We start from the raw sequence: 18022 nt of genomic DNA on the forward strand, positions 1-18022 counted from the left end.
CAACCTGGTCAGTCAGGAAGGGCGGGAAAAGGTCCTCGTCCGTGAGGAAGGGCGGGGCAAGCTCCTGTCAGTCAGGGAGGGTGGGAAAAGCCATTGGTCGGTCAGGAAGGGCGGGAAAAGGTCCTCGTCCGTGAGGAAGGGCGGGGCAAGCTCCTGTCAGTCAGGGAGGGTGGGAAAAGCCATTGGTCAGTCAGGAAGGGCGGGAAAAGGTCCTCGTCCGTGAGGAAGGGCGGGAAAAGGTCGTCGTCAGTTAGGAAGGGCGGGGCAAGCACCTGTCAGTCAGGGAGTGCAGGAAACGCCGTTGGTCGATCAGGAAGGGTGGGAAAACCTGTTGGTCGACTCTGATTTTTACAGAAGTTTTCTACTTTTCCTCTCCAGCTGGCCCTGCCGTTAGAGTTCAAAGAATGAGTTTTAAGTCCAACACCTAGACTAGGTGTTTGTCATCTCCTTGCTAATTTCTTTTGTTTCTTCTTTAAAATGGCTTCGTCCCTTCCAGGGAGGCTGGATCGGTCTGCACCGACCTCCACAGAGGACCGCAGGCTGTGCTCCACCACGGAGCCAGCCGGGAACAAGACCGGCTCCCAGGAAACAAGTCTGCCTCGTCATGGGAGCCATGTCCCCAGGTAAAACATGTGAAAAACAGCACCCACACAGTCTTTCTGTGGAGGGACTTAATTGGGGTCGTGCACCATTGCACCCGCTGGGTTCGTGTAAAAGTGAAAAACATGTTCCGCTCTAAGAACGCGCTTCGGACACAGCGCAGGCAGAGGGGACTCTCACACGCTGCAGACAGCCTCTCGGTTCCCTCGTGACTCTCAGAAAGTCTAGAGGTACAAGAAAGAAATACAGAAAGTAGTGAAAGAACAAAAATACTGAATTTCATATTCATTATTTTACTTACAAAAACCCTAAGCCTCTAGTTACCTTTTTTTTGAAAAACTCTTTCAGTACATAATGTATCATTCTCAGAGGCTAAAACAGACAGGGAGCATCTTAATAGGGATTTTAAAAGAAAAAGGATAATAAAAATCATGTGACTCGGGGAGTTCTTGGTCTTTATCACAGGTATAGGAACTCCATGGTTCTAGCAATTTCTTGTTCTGGTTTTTAGAATGTATTGGTTTAGTACGCTGCAGATTTTTATTTGTAACTGTTTCTCTTGTGTATTTATATCATGTTTGCTGGCTAAAGGCACTATAAAATTAATCTTCTTTTATGTTGTTAATGTTGAAGATCATTTCTTGCGCTATACAGAGAGTAGGGTCTATTCATGCAGCAACCTGTCAGAAACGAGCTGCAAACCCTGTGATATCTACAGTGCCTGCCCCTTCTCATCTCAGATTTCACTGTTAACCACACCAGAATGAATTTTAAGTAGACATACTTGGCCAGTACTGTATATTTACTTATTAAAATTCTGTTAATCTCTGCAAGGGGAGCTGGAACATCAGCTGTGGTACAAAGAGAATTGCTGTCCCCTTTTTCCTGTTTTGTCATACTTACAACTTCTTTTGGCCAAGAAATCAGGAAATTGGGATTGGAACAGAAACATGGACTTCCTAGTTCTGCAGCAAAATTCAAAGTGCTTATGGAACATGAAAGACAGATGTAGTGAGCAGAACCAAGTGACTAAATAAAATATATATGAGTATCAAAACAATGTCATGGTTTAGATTTCTCACCTATCTGTCCATTCTTTTATTCATCCACCTATGCATACTTTTATTCTCCTCAACTGGTAAGTTTGAGATATGCACCATAGTTAACTTTAGTTGCCTATTTTACTCTAACCCTTTGCTATATTACAGGTTTTCTCAAAGGCTGACCACTTTCTCTCTATTTAATAGAATTTGAGGGTTTTTGTTTGTTTTTGTTTAGTTTTTTGTTTTAATTTGAGCGCCATGAATCTGAAAGTCAGGGAATCTTGAACGGGATTATGAAGCTATTATACAGTAGAAACTGAATTTACATATTGGCTGCATGACTAGGCCTTTCTGTGTCATCAACACTGCAAATGCTTCACTATTTTACCTTTGGAAAGCCGTTAGCCTCTCTGCGTCCATGTTTATTCATCTGAAAAACGGGAAAAACTTTAACTGTCTATGTTGAACAATATAATATTACTGGACAAAAATGTTAGTATACTGATAGTGTTTTATACAAAAGCTATTCAAAAGAGTGCTCTAAAAGAAAAGGTTAATACTTTCCAGAAAGTTTTCAGAGAATGAGAATCTAGTTTCAGCAATGAGAGAAGTAAAGTGGAAGGTGAGTTACAAAATGGAAGAAACACATTCAGCTGACATTCTCATTATTGCTTAAGGAAACTTATAGCTAGGTTTTATAAATCGTTATTGATGGTTTTGTAGCGTTAGGATAATTAATTTTGTGTGCGTGGGTGCTAGTATTGGTTCTTAGTGTATTACTTGATGATAAAATTAGGCTTAGCTGATAAATCTTTCAGCTAAAATAAGCAATAATTTTGTCTTTCCTTTTAATTGCTACCTAAACTTACAATGGTATATAGTATCCTTCCATTTTTAAGGGCAGCTGAAATGTGGGCCTCAGATTGCTTATGAAAATAAAAAGCATCTGTCATAACACTCAGACTAGCCTACTATTGTGCTGTAAGGGATCTGCTGCAAGGTTAGTTTGTCTTTTTAGTTAAAGATATAGATTTTTCCTTTTCACAGTGTATCTGTTGAGACTAAGTCTTCATATAATTAAAACCCTCAACAGTTTGTTCAAGGCAGCAGATCAAAAGGTTAATGTGCAGTGGTACAACAGGAAGTGTTTGTAGTCTTGAACATTTTTAAAATTTACAGCATTTAAAAACAAGTTAGCCCAAATCATAGCCAAAGCCAATATTACATCATTTAAAGTAAAACATTAATCATTACTCACAAATCAGCCAGTTGATCTAGAAGTTCAGCTGATTAAAAATGTGATGGTTTGAAGAGTGAATAGAAATGTAATTTTAAACTATGCACTCAGTGTTGCATCGGAAATGGAAAGTCAAAGATTTTAGCAAAACTAAGCAAAAAAACCTTCAAAAGCAAAACAAAGCAAAGGAAAGTTCCTGCATGTTTTAAAAACATGCATCTTCTTGAAATAATTTTGAATTGAAAGATATTCTGTATACTGTTGGGGTGGGGACAGATGAATAATACTCAAACTATATTTAATCATTTGAACGGTATCATTAATTTGCTTTGTTTCAGTTCTGAAGTTCTTGAAGCAATAGAAAATGTTATTCTAGATGTATTTACAAGCTTGGCCAAAAAAAAAGCACCTGTGCTCACACTGGCTAACAGATCAGATTGGAGGAATATCGAGTAAGTGTTATAAACTTTAAAGGCCTGCATTATATTAATAGACGCGACATGAATATATATGTGATTGTATAACTTCCAAGAAAGTTAATCTTACATAATTCTATCAGCACTAGAGTTAAAAAATAATTTAACTTCCTAAAAAGTAATGGACAAATAAAAAGTGATGCTTAGTGTCCACTCTACATGAAAAGGCATCATGTGTTAAGTTAAGTAGTAGCAGATTATGGTGTATAGGGGAATGTGAAACTACAGTGAAAGGGGTTGGAAAGGAAAGGGAGGTCCTATAAACAGTCATTTTCTGGAAGCAGTAGAGAACAAAAATGATACATTGTCTTTGATTAAAAAAACCTGTTCCAGGCTGGAAACAATTACTGACAATTTCAATCTCCAATCCGTTCTCTGTGCCTCCTCCTTTCTTTTTCTCTACTTTTCCTCATGATGTCTTGTTTCCCCAAACGATAGCGATAAGCTTCTCCTCTTCTTATTCTTCAGAGATGCTCCTCTCCTCTTACTGCTGTATCTCTTATCACCATATTGTGTCCATAATTTGTTCTAAGTCCATTACCAGCCAACAAAGTAAACTAAGTTTCTGAAACGTTATCTACCTTTCACATCTCATGCTAGTTTATCTAGACAGGATCAGCGAAACAAAGCAACCTGTCCTCCTTTACAGCATACTTTGTGATTTGTATAAGTTGCCTGTGGAACAATATTTTTCTGAGGAGTTCATTTCAGTTGAAAATGCCTGAAGCTGCCAGATTAATTGCTTTCTATAATACCAATGCAAAAGGATAGAGAAAGACACAAATCTCGTTCTTGTCCTGTAATAGCTTTGCATATCAGTGGGTTAAAGGATATTTAGATCAGTAAGATTTCAGAGGTGTTTAACTGGACACATTACAAACAATTGAGGTTGAGAAAGCATAGCAAACTTTCTACACACAGCACTTTGATGGAATCCTTATTTAATGTGAATAATAAATTTCTGTCAGTCAAAAAAACCTGGAGGGCCTGAAGGTAATCAGTTAACTGAAAGGCTTGCACGGTCCAGTGGATTTAATGGTTTATGTCCTGATAGTTTGACAAAAATGTTTCACTCAGATGTCAGTAAAATTAAAATACTGTAACAGTTTTGCAATTTTTGGCAATCTTGGAGGAACTGGCGCTAGCATTTCAGGCTAGAAAAACACATATGAGATGTTTCAGTTTGAACATTTTTCCCCTATGTGATCTGATGGCAAATAACAAGTTAACATCACCACATGTTAAAAATAAGACTCATCAATCAAATTTAAAAATCTTAGCAAGTATTTATGATGGCAACATGTAATCTCAGATATGTATTTCCATTGAATAATAACCTATAACCTTCTTTAATATGGCAATGTAAGAAGATGACAATAAAAATAAATAGGCAGATAAAAATAAAACTCCAAAATGTAGTAGGAACAAAAGAAAATATAGCCAGTGGGGCATGCTCCCTTTTTTCTTTTTCAGCAAGCTTTTTCATACCGAATATGCACAGCTGGGATCTACAGGGCAGGACCTAGTAGAATGAGAACATGATTTCATGTTTGACATGTTCCTTGGAAAAGTTTGTAGATACCCAGAGAGATAGTTACCTAAGAGTGAGGTCAATCAGTGAGAATGCCAGTCCTAAAGCCGTATAACAGGTTTTCATTATCCAGCTGTGTCTTTCTTAAAAAAAAAAAAAAATCCTAGTTGTGGAGACAAGATTGTATAGGACACTAGTCTGTTGGAGTAAAGACAATACTAGGAAGAATTGCTGAACGACTGATGTAATGCCAGGTTGAAGTTTTCTTAATGAAGTAGCTATGGGAGTCAGATTGATCACACTTAGGCTCTTAAACATACTGTTTCCTAAAAGGAGTGCTCCTTATTTACCGTATGAGAGCAATCCAGCCAAGTTTTGATTACTGCTTTCCTCCCGGAAGTTGCATCCTGCAAAGTTACAATGTAGGGAACAAGCAAATGAAAAGCAGAATATCTTTCCAATGTTGCAGCAAGAGAGTTACTTTAAAGTTGAAAGGCAAAGGGCACAGTGTGGTGTTTGTTGTTGCTGTCACCTTACATATGCATGTGCAGTGTGGTGTGTTCTGCCACCCAAAGGATGCATGAAGCAAAAGCTTTGACAAAGAAAGAAATTTAGAAACATGTGGTTTTATGTAAAATTATGGTCGTTTTACCATTAATACAACTCCAAGGTGAAAAAGAATGCTTTAAAGGCAGGCCTCTCATATAATAAGGCAGTAAAATATTTTTATGCAAAAGTAACCGAATGTCATTAGGAAAACATTTGACTCTCTCAGTGAAATGTGCACTGTCAAAAGTGAAGGGTGAAATACAAATTGGTGCAACTCATTTGGATGAGTCATTTTTTAGAGAATAGGAGGAACCATATTTTTGTTTCCAAAAGTAAGTAATGAAATAAAACTGAGTTGTTCTGATAATAATTTCAGTGCATAGATCTGATCATATTATTGTAATATGAAATAATGTCACTTATTCCATACATTGTAAGTCAGAAAGTTACTATGCCAGACTTGACTTGTATATTAATAGTGAACCATATTTTTTCCTGTATCACTTATTCCTTTGTTTTCATATTAAATAATAATTTATGCTGATATATCAACTTTTATAAGCATATATGAAATATTATACTTGTCTCTACTGTTGTCTAGGAGCATTTATATTTAGGCTTGAATTCAATCTTGATGCATCTTCTTGAGAAAGTCTTTCCTGTTTTGAAGCCAGTGATCAACAAGGAGGCAGCTCAGTAGTGTTTTGAGTGGGTAATTCTGGCAGATGGCGATTAGTGGCTGTCTTTTCCCTTTGGTGACTCCAACTAGATGGTGATGGCCAGTCACTCCACTGAAGTTGATGGGCCTCCATACTAAGTCTGAAAACCAGACTAGCGTATTTGGTGAGAGAAAAGGTATCTTAGTCTGAATTATCTTGCAAAGAATGATTTACCTTATCCTCACTTCATGAGTTTACAGTTTTATTGTATTTGTTTGCAATGTATCAGATTTAAAGAATCTGTTGGTCTACAGATGATACCATGTTGTACTACAAAAAAAATAAGAAGTGACTGCTCTAAGTCAGCACTAAAATTTGGTAAGTTAAAAAAATCCAAAAGCAGAATTCTTCATTTCTTTTTTCCTTGTCTTTTAGTTCAAAGCATTGTAAAAGAAATAAATTACGCATTGTGCTTTAGAAGTATATCACTAATAAAAGCTGAACTTACAGCCAGCCCCTCAGCCTTTTCCTTCTCTATTAAATTACAGTGTGGGTTACAGTGAAATTAATACAGAGTTCTTATAATTTCTGCCCTCCCTGACTAAGTAGCAGCTGCAGACATATTTGGAAGTTTTTTGGGGTAAAAATATCATCCTTCTTCAGAAAACTGACTAGTGAAGGAATCTTGGAATATGGACAACAAGCTAATTTCTTTTTCCAACTCCAAATAATTTCTTGGCCTGGATAGCAGGGCATGTTTTCCCTCAGTTAATTTGATCACGTTTTTTTCTCATTATGCTAGTAATTATTGAATCTATTGATTAGTACAGTCTCCCTGTGTTTTCACAGCACGTTAAAATATATATGTTCATATTGTATTTACATTGTTTAGTGTTTTATGAACCACAAATATGGGTCAATATAAATACAAATTATTGCATACACATTTCTGAAAACAAGGTGATCTGTCAGGGTGAGCTGTTAAGCAACTTAAAATTTCTTTTTATTTGGTAAACATCAATAAAATTAAAATATTTTGTAAATGTATTTTTTTCAGCTCTGATGCTCAAAATTTTATCTATGATCTACAAGATGGTGCAGAGCAATACTTATGCAACTAAAAGGTAACATACTGCATTTCTGTAATTTCAAATGACATTGTATTTTAGGAATATTATTGTGAAAGACAAACAGCTTGGATATAAACCTGTAGGATAACGTTTTTCTGTACATAAAATGTAGGTTTAGGTTGATCTAATTATCCTTACCCTCAGTAAAATGTTTTTCTGCATTCTCTCAAGCCTATAGCTTTTCTAGTACTGTAACTACAAATACACTATTTTATCTTCATAGAGATATATATTACACAGACACAGTGCTGTTTGGCAGCCAGAGTGTTGTGGACAATATAGTCGATGACATTTCTTGCATGCTTAAGATACCTCGGAGAAGTCTACATATAGTAAGCAGTTTATTATAAATATTTTTATTTTGTCATTATTTCCAAATCATATAGATTGTACTGAAAGCTGAACTTATCAGGAAAGTGATCAGTAGGAAGTATGTAGTGAGTATAAAATGTGTCAGCTGTGCACTGAAACTTTATTTTATTTGTCATGGTATTCATGGTTTCTTTCTTTAGAGAAAATTCATAGTTAATTCCCTTGCTTCAAAGAGTTTGGGAACTAAATCCTTTAGCTAAACTAATTCCTTTAGCCGACTTCTTTAGCTGAAAACATTAGCCCTTTTGCTATTAACTTAATGAAGGCAGAGTTTAAACTTTAGAATGCAAGACATTCATTCAGCAATTTGTGCTTAAGTGATTTGCTAATTTGGGGTTTAAATGAATCTTTAAAGTGACTCATGGGTACCACACTCTTTACAATTCATTAGTATCTCATGCCTTATAAGAATGCTTTTGTATCCATAAATGTAGTTATTAACACAATTTACTGTAAATATTCCTTCATATCCTTGAAGACAATAACTTTGTTCAGTGTAAAAGGTTGATGGCAGTTGATAATTGGTTATTACTGGTCAGAATTCTTTCCAGAAGATTCTTGTTTTGCCTATGCAATATAACAACACAACAGCATGCAACATCCCGTTTACTGAATACAACTTATTTTTTTTTCAGCTGTCTACAACTAAAGGTTCTCTTGCTGGTAATTTAAGTTATACTGAGGAAGATGGTACAAAAGTGAACTGTACCTGTAGCGCAACAGTATGTACAGCAACAGTTATTCATATCTTCTACTTCTGTGGGATATCCTGTACTTTTTTTTAGCCCCGGTTATTGTACACACTTACTATACAGACCAGTGCTTGTGGCACAGTAAGGCCTGAGTAAAAATGAGAGAGAAAAAGGATTGCTCAACTGTTTGGTGTGCTAGCCTGCCACCAGCCTGTGAGTCAGCACAGGCCTAATTTTAACCCAGACCTTTATATTCTAACCCTTGGTATTACAGCGTTCTGACACAGAAGTGCTCTGAATTGCAGAATCCTGGGCTCTCTCATCAAACGTTGTTTCGGTCACGGTAGATTGATTTCTGGCAAAGTAAGAAAATAAGTCCTACAGTTTGAGTTAATGAAATCAGCTGGTCCTCAAGGTGCTGCTTCTACTGCAGTGGACAAACTCATCTAGTAGTAACAGAACAGATGAGAGTCTGAATTGAACCTCTATATCTAGAGAAAGAAATCTCTTTCTGGACCCAAATTATCTCCTCATTTACGCAGGTTTAATGATGATACTCTGTCAGCATAAGGGTGGATATTGTCTTCATGTGCCCAGCACTGCATAACCGATGGTATATAACATGAGGCTGTTAGGTCTCAGAACGAGCTCCTTATATCACTTATACAGGACTTAAAGACATTAGACGGGCTTGTATTGCCAATTAATTTTACCAAAGGTGGAAATGGATTAAAGAGAAGTTAGTAACATTTTCAAAAGCAGTCAGGAGCCAGTAGTGGATTGAAGAGATGAGATTCAGCTAATGTAGCCCTAAAAGATTTCCCTATAGCCCTGCAGACTCTGAAAGTGGGAACAGAATGCAGAACTCCTGAGTGCTGTCATTGTTTCCTGGAAAATGTGTCCATTCTAAGCTTAAGTGGGTAATTTCGAAATGGAAAGACGACCTTAGCTGCCTATTTTAGGCTTCGCTTAAACAAAAACAAAGTGAAGACCTCTATTATTAGTGCTGTTCTACAGCTCTTCGTTTTTTTTATTTGTTGAGTTGTTCCACTCTGGCACCTGAGGTGATCTAGCAGTCAGAAGTAAAAACAGACCACACACTTCAATATATACATATGCTTTTGCCAAGTTCTTCATCCAGTTGCTGTTTTCTCATCCATATGCTTGCCAGATTGAGCCAATCCTAATATGAGAAGTAAAGTAAACATTACTATATCTTAAAATAATTGCTACAAAACAGTCATAAAATCAGGTTATAGGTTAATAAAAGAAAGGATTTAAAGGTCTTTCAAAAAGAATGCTTAGATGTTTTAAACCCGTATTGAATTTGCAATCTTTACACCCAGCTGACTATTTTCTGGCTAAGACACAAAATTAATTGAGACAATGTTATCTCTGTAGTGACCATATGAAGAACAGTCTTCTATGACAGTAGCACAGGCACGCTTTTGAAAAGTATCTTTTAATAACAGGAGGACTCCTATACAACCATGTAATAGAACAGGATATAAATGATTGAATATGCTCATAAAGCAGTGAAAATGTCAAGAATGATCCTGTATATAAGAAGATGAATGGTTGTTTCAGGATATAATTGTGTCCTTCATTACCTAATGTTGTTATTTTAAAATAGATCATTTTCTCTGTTTAAAATGATTAATTTCATTTTTGTTGTTTTAGGCAGTCACTGTGCCATCTAATGTTCAAGGAATTAAAAGTATCCTTTGAGCAAGAACTCTCATTGTAGACTGAAAAAATAAAGTATAAACAAAGAATATTCCAAGTTAAACAATGTTTTGGTAATTTTTTCTTTGCTTGTTGGCTCTGAAACTGAGTCATGACTGCCTTTGGCTCCAGAATACGTATTTTAGAGCATTCGGTTTTAATTGATTTGTGTGATGGATCATTTTACATGCAGCTAGCCTTAACATATAAGATTTAATCTCACATGCAAAATTCATGTTAATTGTAGAAAAAGATGCAACTTTTCAGAGACTCTTGGATGATGACTTCTGCAATAAATTGACCCCATGTATAATGATTACGGTACGCATCTGAGATTTCATATTGTCTAGCTAGACTTAAGAATTTAAATGATACTTTAGCATTGTAGTCGGGCTCAAACTTAGTCAAAAGACGAAAATAAAATTCGTATGAAACATCTTACAGTAATTTTTTTCATTTTATTATCCTAGTAATAGAAATACAAAATACGCATTCTAAAGACTTATTTCTTCCAAAGATCTCCTTCATCTACTCACTTCATCTACTGTTGCGAAGTAGCTGCCCCACTTTTTCTCAAAAAGACTTCTTAACTCTTGAGTCTCCTTTTGTTCTTTAGGATCCCAGCTTAATAAGGCTAGAAGAAACAGAATTGTTCAATTTTGGATTGTAAGGAAAGATTGTAAGGAGAATTAATAGGAATGTGTAAATTGAATATGCATACCCACATGTTCTTCTCCCACACCTAAAAGAGATAAGCATTTATATTTATGCACTGTACTGTATATGTACCAAGTACCAGTTACAGTCAGCCATATCAAGAGCTTGTTTTATATTATTTCATTAGTACCATAAATATTTTAAGAGGGGAAAAAATGGTCTTTTTCTTTTTACACCAGCTTCACACCAACTCCCTACACTGAGGAAAGTATGATAGTCCCCGTAATCCAGGGCATCTGCCATGCTGCTTCCCAGCCCTCATTCCTCCTTCTCTCCCCATGGTCCCAAAAAGGAGCATACAGCTTTCCCTGCAAAATAGCTCCAGGAGAAGTATTTCTGATAGTGTTTTGTTTGCTTACTTGCTTTTAAATGACAAATGTAAACACATATGTCGCCAGATGTTGTTTTAATTAATTTAAAAATGTCTGCTCTTATTTTATTTCCTTAGGGAAGAGGCGTACCAGATCTTAATACACGACTTTTGGTCAGAAAGCTGTGGGATACATTTCAAATTCCTATTTTCACCCTTATGGATGCAGATCCACATGGTAAATCTCTAGAGTTTCAGTGGCATAAAAAGAAAACAAAACTTATTTAGAATCTTTTTTCATACTTTTCTGAGAAGGCATTCATGGCATAGAGTGGGATAATCCTAGATAATCAGAAAGCTGCTGATCTGTGCAGTTTAACTGAGACATCAGTACTGTCTTAATAAGAATCTGAACCTTGTGCCTTTAAAACAAAAAGGATTTTTGATAGACTATGTGGCTCAGATTAGAGCTAGTTTTTCAAAGTATCTGTGGACCTAAAAACAAGGTTAAGTATCACAGGGAGTTTTATGACCCATAGCATGATCCCACTAATTTTAATGGAAGTTAGGCACTGGGCTGCTTTTGAAAGTCTCAGGAGACCCTAGCTATATCCTTGCAGAGCTAAATACCTTTGAGTATGTTTTTTTTTTTTCCAAGAATTCCAACTGTTGGCTATTCTGCTCCTTTTCTAAAGTGAAAGGAGTAACAGGAATTTTTGTAAACATTATCCAATCTGGAATAAAGCAGAATTTTTAACTGTGTTATGATTCATAGGCAGACGGACATGAAAAAAATAGTATGTTTTGAGCAAAATGAGTCTTTTACCAATTTTAAGGTCGTTAACATAGTCTTATCTTCAGCGTGTAATCTTATAATTCAGCACTTGTGATATCAATAGTTTACAGCAGTGGAAGCTAGAAACTGCAGTATTGATGCCAGCAGGAATTAAGTTAATCCTAAAATGAAGGCTGTGCTTACAAATCAAAGTTTAAAGTTAAAGGTTAAATGATGACTCATCTCAAAATAGTTACTTGGATATTGCTCCATTGGACATAATTGAAATATTTCAGATCTCGTAGTTTGGGATTTTTTCCTACCGAAAACATGAACAGCCATGAATTTCAGACTCAATGGTCAGTCATAATTTATGCAAAATTCTCAGAATTTATCTTTAAGCTATCCATATCACAAGTAAGGCCCACAGGGTATCTATAGGTTTTGGGATTTAAAAAGCTGAGAGCTAAAATACCAGTCTTAAATACAGATGAATGTAGAACTTCCTTTGTTACTGAAAGGTAAAAGGATTTTAGTTTTTACCCTACTGTATCAGAAATATCAAAATGGCAAAATGTTTTCTCTCTTTTCTCCAAAAACTGGAAATATGGCATGAAATCTTGATTGTTCTACGTTCTTTCTTTCCCACAATATCAGAGACAAAGTGGCCAGACTTACTTAATGTATCATGGAATTTTTTTTTGTCTTTATTTTTCTGACAGAGCTGAGGGGAAGCTAAGAAGGTCAGAATTCCTGAAGGTTATATTCTTGTTATTGGAGTGTGAAACAAGCTTCAAAACCTTGTTCTGCTGATTCAACTGCAGAACAGCGTGACAGCATATATTTATTTTTGTAAATACTCCTTGAAATGAGACTTTCCAAAATTATTTCTTAGTTCGATAGATTAGTAATTAGGAGATAGTTAGGATTTTGACTGAGCCTTTGTTGTGAAGAGGGGAAAAAAGAAACAGTGAAAAAATGTACAGTTCTGTAACTGGTATGCTTTAAATAGTACTCTCCGATGTCCGTAATTCAAGATAAATTTGAAATTTGAATTTTAAGCCAGAAACAAGATGTAGTGCCACTCCTTAGCATGCAGTCAATGAATGTACTTTTGATAAAACCATATGTAAATATTTGGTAATCTTTTAGTATTGTGTACTAAACGTCAGTATTTTTTTGGAGAAAATTCTGAGCAGAGCAACTCGGTTTAAAGAGAAAAACAGAAAGAGCTAAACTCCAAACAGTTCATTTTAGTTTCAAAACTTAACTATCAAGTCAGAAAGTAAATCTGATTGGTATAATTTCATTTCAATAAAAGTGTACAAACTGGCTGTGTTTATGCCAGGAAAATAAACGCTAGACTATTCTGTTTTGAAGAGTGTTCAGTTCTTTTACACAAGAACACTGAGACTTTAAGCATCTGTAAGACTGAACTACTGACAATTCAAGAATTGTTTAAATTGTTTATATATAACATATATTTTACCTATGACATAGGTAAAATACATACCATGTTTTAACAAGGCCTAAGTACACAGCTCAGTATTCTTGTTTCACAAGGCACAAGAGTTTTCAAGCTCCCCGGCAGCTCATTGCTGAAATGTTGACTGAAGTCAATGAGATTGTTATCAGGAACTTTAAGAAGTTTGTATTGTCTGGAATTGCTGTAATTTTCTCTAGGAGATTTGGTTGATTTTTACTGTCCTTTAAGGATATTTCAAAACTCTAATTTCTCACAGGAATACTAAGAGGTAAAACTATATACCTGAAAACACCTCCAATAATTTTCATTATAATATTAAAACACATATAAATAATATTTAAAGTTTAAAATGTGAAGGATGAAAAATGTAATAACTGATTAACTTACAGTCTTGAGCTAGAGTACCTTCTAAGGCTAATTCTGAAGAAAGCAGCAGGATCCAAAGGATCTACTGGGCATGTGTTGTTGATCTGCACAGGTTCACTGTGTCGAACATCTTTCAGCTACTCCACATGTGCAGACCCACCCAAAAGCACATGTACAGCCACTCTTTCGGTATAAAACAAGCCCATTACATTCTGGCTGTTCTAGATTCACTGTATATGAGCTTTCTATTACACCAGCAGTAAATCTGAGACTTCCCTGAAACATCAGGTTCACATACAGAAATTCTCTATATATCTACACTGAATACCTCCTGGAAACGAGGGAGATTACTGCAAAATGAGAAGCAGCTGCCCAAAGCAATACTGTTGAGAGATATGGATTACACTGGGCAAAGAAAGACCCTTCTCATGACAGTTGTTGAACAATGTGTAAAAGAGCTGATTACCCTTATTTCTGAAATGACTATGCACAGGAAGTGTGAAACATTTCACTACATAAAGGTGCCATATTATGCTCAGATTTTGATTGTATTATTGTGACATGCTCTAAAGATAATTGTAAACCATTAAGAACCTTATCAATCATAATGCCATAACTGTTATGCCATAGAATTGAATTATGAATGCAGTCTTCTTAAGCACATCCAACATATAGAGAAACAGACTCTTGACCTTTGGTATTTGTAAATCAGGTATAGAGATAATGTGCATCTACAAATATGGATCTGTGGTAAGTATAATTTTTCCACTCCAAATATATTTGTTTCATAATCCAGTCTGCAAGCTGGAATATGCAAAATGTTATAGCCTTTTTTAGTATGGCTATTGCCCTTTATTGTTTTTGCCTGCTGCACAGAGTTGTTTATAGTATTATTTGTATTTTGGTAGTATTATCTGTATTTTGATAGCATTCAGGGAGTCCCAAAAGAAAAGCGTTCTCCATTTTGCGTTGTAGTACACACAGTCCGTGCCCTAGAAGACAAATGAAGACTGCAGGAACTGGGGAGAAGGGAGACATAACTTGTGAGATGGGTGAACTGCACGATACTCCACACAGTCATGTTACGTTAGCAAAGACTTTGTTTTGGGATGAGAATTTGTTTGCGGATACATGGGTTAGTGCAGACAGTTATGGAGGAAGAGGCAAAGGGAAGAGGAAGGCATGTTGTATTACATGCTAAAAGAAGAGGTACAGGAAGACAATACTGAAGGTGGGTAGCCTAAGGGGAAGGCAGAGAGAAGGAGCAGATAGGTGAACTGTTCAGTAAGGCAAAGGAGAAAGAACATCCAAAGAAAAACTTTGAGAAAACAGTCAGACATTGATGTTAGAGTTCAAATATTATGCCTCAAGGACATGCAGGAAAGCCAGATCTCCCAAGTTTTTGGGTGAGGTGTCAGGCTTAAAGCTCTGTTACAAAGGTGCGTAAGTTGATAGAACAGCATGTTCCAGAATTAAATGAAACTGTCAGGTTCCTTTTAAAGTTTTTTATTTTGTTCAATTGGAGTAACACTTCATTGTATTTGCTACAAGAAATAGGCTGTATCAAATGAAGCTAGTATATGTCAAGTTCATTACAAACAATGGGAGTATTCATAATACAATGTGTAATTTAATTGTGGTACTTAGCTGTAGGATGCTGTAGATAACAAAAGTTCTCATGGATTCCAAAAGCAACGAGTCAAATTCAAGAAAAAAAAAATCTATCAAGTATTACTAAATACACCACTACCACCTCTGTCTCAGAAAGTTGGGAGTCAAACTATTTGAAGCAGGGAGAGTATTCTGAGGAAGTATCATTAACTGCTTACTTGCTTTTACACTTTTCCCTTAGATATTTACTGTAGCCATGATACTGGGCTAGATCGACCGGTGGTCTGGCAATTTGTAGATGATGTGGTACTTTCTAGCATAAAATATGAAAAACTCCCAACCAGTTTTAATTGTGATTGCTTCTCCTGGCTTAAGTTTTGTCTGGTAATCAGACTCATGTTGATTGTTAAAAAACAAACAAAACTCCAAAACTTATGCAGACTAGACTAAATTGGACTAGTCTAGATCTCTCGTGGGTTTAAGGGCGCAAGTCTTGGGGAGGAACTGTTTTCGGTAGGGGGATATGGTAAGCTTCAGTTGCGCTATTTTTCCCTAGAACATTCTAATTGTGATAGTAGCTAACCAGCACTCTAGTAAAATCTGACTATGACCTGGGAAGGTGTATTTTTCAAATGATATAAACTAAACAGACACTCAGTGTTATAGCTGACCTTTCTTATTTTAGTCAATGTCTTTTGAAGCCCATCATCTCACCGTTCCATCTATAAAGTGGCTTGGTCTTCTTCCATCTGATCTCGAGAGGTTAGTTATTTCCCAAAAGAAATAGAAGTATGCTCCTTCTCTTTAACAGACGGTAAATGCAAGTAACAATGAATCTGACTTAAAGCATAGAAAGATGGCTGACGATCAAATCTGTTACTGTTCTCATACGTTATTTTGATTTGTTAAAAGGAAGTTGGAAACAATATTTCTGAAGTCGATGAGAAAATTTACTAATTGTGCTTTCTTTTCAGATTAAATATATGCAAAGATGTCCTGATTCCATTTACAAAACAAGATCAAAATAAATTAGCAAGTATACAAAAGAGACCTTATGTTGCTTGTCAGCCAATGTGGAAAAGAGAAGTACGTATAAACCAATCATCTCCTCTTTCTTAATCCCCACAGGCCAAATCCTATCACCGGCAACCCTGTTCTTGTTTATGATGACGAACGTAGTATAGCAGAACCAGTAAGGTTTTGCTGCTCTGGAAGGCAGCAAGACTGAGAAAGTCTATGCCTGCTGTCTGTCTGAATCAGTGGGCCTCAGTGGGTCACAGTCCAGAACTGCCAGCGTTTTAAGCTTTCCTGCCATTAGTCATCTGATGATCATATGCTGTAGATGGGATTTTACTGCTTTCGTAAATACTATGGAACATATTACATCTTTCAGACCAGGGGAACATGTAAAACAGTTGCTTACTCCGTATTTGACCTCTGATCCTGCCTAGAGCTTGTAAGCCATCTATCTCAATTTAGGCATATATTGTGTGAAATGGTTAGCAAGGAAGAAAAGGTATTGTGTATTTTCCCCCTCCTGTTTATACTCACCTTATAAATTGCTTATAAATATGAGATATACACTGGAAAGCACATGAGCATATAATAAAAATCAATTTCAGTTCCATGACAGGGATTTTGCAGCCCCATTTCCAGTAATACTCTTTTTACTTTATGGCTCTGTGTGCACATCAAACAAGTATAATTCTTGTTTAAACAGTTATATAATCTTTGATCAGGCTGTTACAACATCACAGGTTAATTTGTTCTTTTTTAGCTGGAAATTATGGCAGCATCTCAAATGAAGGCTGAAATTCAAGTTTTAACTTCTCTTTCATCAGATTACCTTTCCAGAGTCTATTTACCAAACAAATTGCAATTTGGTGGATGGATATGAAAGCTTGTTTGCAGATGAACCGTTTTCTGGATACTGACTTATTTTGTAACAAATGTGTAAACAAAATACTGTTTTTTTTTGTGTTGAGTGCTCTTAGAAAATCTGCAAAGAGAAACAGGGGGTTGTTTCAGTTTCTTGTTAATTTTATCACTGTATCTAGCATGTAATTTTGACTGTCTCTTTTTTACCTTTCAAACCACAGCAGAAATGACAACTCTTTTACTGTTTCTTCCATTCTGTGACTACTGCACTGTAACAATCCCAAATGCAATGGAAGATACATAAAAAGATATTTCAATATGTTCTTTGTAGAGAGAAAACATTAAGTTATACGACTTAAAAATGTGTCAAGGGTTTGCTTCACCTGCTGTCCTAAAGCACAGTTAAATGATGCTATTATACTGTCCTTGTTATTTTTGTAGAAAGTAAAGGATTTTGTTAACAATTTACTGTATGTACCTGCTTTTAGAAATTTTAAGTATAGAACAGCGGTATTTTGTGTTCACTGTGAATTTAGACAGAAAAGCAGGGACAGTTCTTCTTCACTGCATATCTCAAGCAACTGCAAATGTTCTGACAAGCCAATTACTACCTTGTCTCCAGTGAACAAGTAAGCAGCCAGATGTTGTTCATTAGAATTTAATAAACAGTCCTGTTAATGCACATTGAAACAGAATCCCTTGTTCATTTTCTCTATTTAGTTGGTTCTAAAACAATAAAAAGGGCCGGCAAATAGTGATTAAAGTGTATATTGAATGAATTTTACATGAAGAAAGCAAATTGACTGCAGAAAAAATACTTTCATTACCACTTTCCAGGACTGATAAGGTGTACACACTCATCAGC

The 18022-nt window shown here is 35.9% G+C and overlaps 1 protein-coding gene across 1 annotated transcript; it reads left to right on the forward strand.

Annotated features, from left to right (window-relative positions):
* Positions 1-344: 344 nt before the first annotated feature.
* Positions 345-17842, forward strand: SPO11 (SPO11 initiator of meiotic double strand breaks). Its single transcript, XM_009684049.2, has 13 exons — positions 345-623; positions 3219-3332; positions 6385-6473; positions 7153-7219; positions 7449-7557; positions 8233-8319; positions 9970-10006; positions 10226-10335; positions 11180-11279; positions 14381-14418; positions 15965-16041; positions 16254-16365; positions 17057-17842. Exons 1-13 carry the CDS (start codon positions 478-480, stop codon positions 17174-17176), a joined length of 1206 nt encoding a protein of 401 aa, XP_009682344.1. The 5' UTR covers positions 345-477; the 3' UTR covers positions 17177-17842.
* The last annotated feature ends 180 nt before the right edge of the window (positions 17843-18022 follow it).

Source organism: Struthio camelus, chromosome 18 (assembly GCF_040807025.1).
Source record: "Struthio camelus isolate bStrCam1 chromosome 18, bStrCam1.hap1, whole genome shotgun sequence".
NCBI lineage: Eukaryota > Metazoa > Chordata > Aves > Struthioniformes > Struthionidae > Struthio > Struthio camelus.